Genomic DNA, 5,412 nt, shown 5'->3' with positions numbered 1-5,412 from the left:
GTTGGAAGTGTGTATGACTGGAGAGGGATTTCTCCTTGGTGACTAATACTAGCCATGGGACCTAAGAGATGAGCCTCGCCAATTAAAGCCCCAAGGTTGCCTCTTCATTTCCTGAAAGTCTCAGGGGTGTATAAAACTAAATAAAAATTCAGAGATGGAGAAGAGTGAAGTCATTGATACCGCATGTGTTCTTGGCTTTGCTACTATGCCTCTTCTCTCACTGCTAAAAGACAGAAGGAAACACAGCAGAGAACAAAATGTAACATGCCTAAATAATTCGATAATGGACAATTAGACTTTGAAAAATACACATATACAGGAAAATAATTTCTAATTGCTAATATTCCAGATCCTAATAGAAAGTAAATAACATCATACTGAGAAGTTAGAGATCATGTGGTGAGCAATTTGGAGAAAAAAAGAAGAATTTTCTGGATTGTTTAAATCATTTATCAAAAATTACAAGCAAATCTGTAGAGATAGAAAGTGCATTAGTGGTGGCCTAAAGCTGGGAGATGGTAGTGTGGAAAATGATGGCTAATGTGTATAAGGCTGCTCTGGGGGATGATGAAAATATTCTAAACTTAGATTATGATGATGGTTACACAACTCTGTAAAAATGCTAACAATCATTGAATTGTACTTTAAACAGGTAAACTTTATAGCAAGTAAATTTTTCCTCGATAAACTGTTTTTTAAAATTACTATCTTAATTTCCATCTTCTTAGTAATTTAAAAATTCCAGCTAGCCTGAAGGAAAGTTAGCAGGCTTGGGTTAGAGTGGAAAACATAAAGATCTGTAAAATGCATCCAAGTCAAAATCCATGTTCAAATCCTTCAGGTCAGTACCAGACAGCTAATGGAAACCAGGGGCTAGATTACAAATTAGAAATGAGGTTGAATTAGGAAGATGATGGACATTGGACCAGCAGGAACAAGTTCAAGTCAACTTGTCACCCTTATCAACTGAGTGTCATGGTCTAGTGAGCATTTCTCAATGAGACACAGTCTACCTATATTATCTACCTGTCTGGTCTAGAGTTGAAGAGCACCTTTCAGACAAAAAGTACACAAAATTCTTATGAACATCCTTCATAGTTTTCTTACTTCCTTATCTCAGTCTAAGTAAGTGCTTCAGGCTGTTGCCAGCAGCTGGCACATTATCTGAATGTGGCCACGTAGACCAGACACCATAGACCATATGGAATCATAGGGGTAGCCAGGTGTTTGGCTGTCCAATGGATATAAGAGGTTAATTGATAAGGGTCTTCTTTCCTTTATATTACTAAGTGTGCACGGCTACCAGCTCTTTTTGTAAAGGACAAAAACCCTGCTGATTATTTGCAAATTATGCATTTGTCACATACTAAAAGTAACGTAAGAGAGAAAACAAATGAGAGTTTAAAAAATGATATTCAAGCAGGAGGCAATTCGGAGGTCTGGGTGCAAAAACCCAGGTTTGGGAGCTGCAGGCATGGTACGTCCCAAGGCTTTGACCCAGGTGCTGAGCCAAGCCAACACTGGAGGTGTCCAGAGCACCCTGCTGCTGAATAACGAGGGGTCTCTGCTGGCTTACTCTGGTTACGGCGATACTGACGCCCTGGTTACCGCCGCCATCGCCAGTAACATCTGGGCCGCCTACGACCGGAACGGGAACCAAGCGTTTAATGAAGACAATCTCAAATTCATCCTCATGGACTGCATGGAGGGCCGTGTGGCCATCACGCAAGTGGCCAACTACTGCTGTGTATGTATGCCAAGGAGACCGTCGGCTTCGGAATGCTCAAGGCCAAGGACCAAGCCTTGGTGCAGTACCTGGAAGAACCCCTTACCCAGGTAGCAGCGTCTTAAGGGGCACTGGTGGAAGCTGGGGTCAGACAAGAGAGATGACCATTGGAGGGGCAGGGCCCCCTGGAGAATCCTTCCTGGAGTGTGGGGGGAGGGGAGGGACTTTGTTTTTTCCAAGAATAAATTTCAGTCCTGTCTTAAAAAAAAAAAAAAAAAAAAAAAGATATTCAAGAAGAAAATATTTGAAATTAGAATGTTCGATTTCCCTACACGGTTTTGTAAGCTCTGCTTCCATTCACTAGATTTTTTTTGTTTGTTTGTTTCAGAGCTTAAGGAGGATTCAAATACAATCCACTCCAAAAAGTTCATATATACACATATATATATGTATATATATATACACATATATATGTGTGTATATATATACATATATATATATATGTGTATATATATGTGTGTGTGTGTGTGTGTCTATATATATATATATATATTTTTTTTTTTTTTCCCCTGCTAGTATACCTGTGATAGATGGCGCTTAACACCACTCACATTTTATGGGACATATGCAGATAAGCTCTCAGGTGCAGGCAATTCCCATTTCTTTTCCTTTTGAGGAGTGAATAAGGTGGCAGGAGAATGAGAGTGACATCATAGAAATATTCTCAACAAACATATAATGAAAAGAAACCATTAAAAGAAAGTTAACTCCTATCAGTAAAAATTAATTTGAAATATCTCTTACCATCGATTTGTACATACACAAATGTCATGAAAGCACTTCAGAGAACCTCCAAAATGGTTCCCTGTTTAGATTTATAGATGAGGAGAGAGAAGATTTAGAGATTTTAGGCATTTGCTCAAGTATTACCAATCTAAATTAAAGTTGACTGTTTCCAAGATTAAGAATGTCTCCCACTGCACAATTCCCACTCCTTTTAGACCAGTGAACCACCAAATTCAATTTGCATATGAAATACTAGCCAATTTAGGAATCTTGTTAAAAGCCAGAATCTCCCTTGGAATTGCAAGGTTCTACCTGTATTTGAAAACACCTCTATAATTTGCAAAGCACTTAACATAGGGAAATAGCGTTTTGTTATCATGACACCTATAAAAACAAATCACAAATGCAGTTTTATAAATGGGAATGCAATATGCCTTATATTGTACACTAAATGATAAAGAAGTCAAACTAGGGACCTGTAACTAAATCTTACGTCTTTCCCCCCTGACCATTTTTCCTCGGGAGAAACACAGATTTTGTAGAGGTTTCCTTCTGAAATCTTAGACGGGACTATAACCGTAAATTTTCTAAATGTCCTTATTTCATTTATTTTTTTTCATTCTCTGAGATTTTTTTTTTTTGACAGATTTTCTATTTTTAAATTTGACTCCATTGTAACTTTTCCTATCAATCTCCATCTTGGGCTTGTTCAAGATAAAGCTGTATTATCTCCTCTAGGTTGTTTACATATCTCTACACTTCAAATCTCTTCTATATTCAGTCTTTAACCATGGTACATTAAACACATTGTATTCTCATATTTTATTTCATTTCAATCTATTAATTTACCTTTGAATTGTATTTACTGGTTCCCTAGAACTTTACTGAACTTTCAGCCCCATTTTTGTATCAAAGTAATTAAAAGGCACACAAATGCTCACAGATCCAAGTTTCCCACATCTGAATCAATATAGCAAAATATTTCTTTGCTCTTTTCAAGGCCTTTTTTAAAAAATAGATATTGAAGGGCTCCAAATTAAATATTTTGGTTATTTCTTTTTACTTTGAGGTAAAGAAATAATAGGGAAAAGAGAGAGGAAAGACATTTGGAAGGATGACCTACTAGAATTATAACTTGAGATATTTAGTTACATATTATTTTATTAGGACCTTGGAAAAATATAAAACATACACTACAGCTAATTTTTCCATGTGGCATTCTTAAAAATCCATAGCAGCTATATTAGTTTAAAAAGACTTTCCTATTTTCTGTAATAAAAATATTTAGCCATCCTATTAGTGATAAAACATGACACTCTATCATGAATGTTTTCTTTCTCTATTATAAGTGCAAAAGAACATTGAGTGGAATAAAAATCATAGAAGAAAACCCAGGAATGTAAAACAACATTTCTAGATTTGAGAACCATATTTTCTTTTGACTTAAATTTTCTGAAACGATATGAAACAAAATCTGCACCATCCGTTCTGATCATGCCTCGCTAGCTGATTCAGACCCACGTCTTTGATGTCCCCATTTGCGGTGGGAAGAAATAAAACCTGAAACAGAAGAAATATAAATACCCTAGAGAAATTATCCATTCTGTAAGTATCCGATAGGTTATTTCACCACATTATTGTTTTTAAATATTTGCCATGTCGGAGGCCAGTTCTAATTATACCACAATATGAAGGGCTAATAGAATCGAGGCACCCAGGCCTCTGATTTTGAGAAAGTTTGTGCTAAATGCTGTTGAGAGATCAGATAACTGTACTGTAGAGACACTCAAAGTAGTTTAAAAGCCGATAGAGCTTCCTTTTACATGTCCATTCTTAGAACTAGGATATGATGCTAATGTCACTTATTACTGAGAAAGATTTCTTCCAGGATTAGGTTGTGTGTCTGGGAATGAATTCACATTCCTCCCAGTCTTGACTAATTCCTTTACTCTCCTGAAAATGTAAAAAGGACCCAAAATTTGCAACACAGGAGAAAATCCCTTCAAAAAGGGAGAATCTAGATTGTAGGAAAGTGAGTCTCAAAGTAGGCTGCATATGAGAATGAATGAAGAAATGTTTCAAAACTGCAAATGTCCAGGTCCCAGCTCTGAACCAGTTAAATAGGAGCATCTGGAGAAGGTGCCCTCAGCTTTAAAGCTACTCAAGTGATTTTAATGTGCACCAGTTATAGAGGCTACTTTGGAGACAATCTAGATGTATAGTTAAAAAATCAAAATAAATCCAATTGGCAACAGAGTTAGGAGTACTCCTTTCTAATCAGGGGCTCTTTTTGTGCTCCAATGAAAATTATTGCAAATAAATTTTAAAGAAGATACACATTAAATGACTGTTCAGCCAATTGCAACCAAAGAAGGCATGAGTATATATGTTTCAGTAAGGTAGGGAATAGAAATCAAATTTAAAACCCCAAGGGGAGGAAATCACCAGGGTCAGTGAAAGTTTGTAGCCAGGGGAGATTATGTCACATATTTACATTATTATTTAATTGTATGTTAAACAGGATTTGTAAAATGAACTACAAATCCAAATACCCCCACGGAGGCAGAGTGCTAAAAACTTTCATCTCAGGTTGACACGGATTAGAGATTTGAAAGCCCACTTCTCCCTTTACTATGTCAAATTATAAAAGAAAAAGTAAAAGGCTGCTTTGAGTCTCTAATGGAAGGTAACCGTGCCGTTATTGGAAACATACTTTCACTGCAAAAGCGGGTCTGATTACAGCACAGAGCTAGGCCTGCGTCTTCCTACCTTAAGGTTTTGATGGTGAGATTGTCGTTTACTTTCATCTGGTTTTCATTTGAAAAATCCCATCTGTGCTGAGCCAGAAAAAAATTGTAAAAATACTAAAGTTACAAGCATTTAAGTAAGGTGAACAGAAT

The 5,412-nt window shown here is 36.6% G+C and overlaps 1 protein-coding gene across 1 annotated transcript; it reads left to right on the top strand.

Moving 5' to 3' along the window:
- Positions 1–1,425: 1,425 nt before the first annotated feature.
- LOC117023779 (ragulator complex protein LAMTOR2-like) lies at positions 1,426–1,931 on the top strand. The gene is given in 2 exon segments (XM_033108940.1): positions 1,426–1,736; positions 1,739–1,931. Coding segments are annotated over 2 exon segments (375 nt in total). The 5' UTR covers positions 1,426–1,474; the 3' UTR covers positions 1,852–1,931.
- Positions 1,932–5,412: the final 3,481 nt, after the last annotated feature.

Source organism: Rhinolophus ferrumequinum, chromosome 6 (genome assembly GCF_004115265.2).
Source record: "Rhinolophus ferrumequinum isolate MPI-CBG mRhiFer1 chromosome 6, mRhiFer1_v1.p, whole genome shotgun sequence".
Lineage (NCBI taxonomy): Eukaryota > Metazoa > Chordata > Mammalia > Chiroptera > Rhinolophidae > Rhinolophus > Rhinolophus ferrumequinum.
Note: the sequence above shows the minus strand (reverse complement) of the source record. Positions and strands in the feature narration are given on the sequence as shown.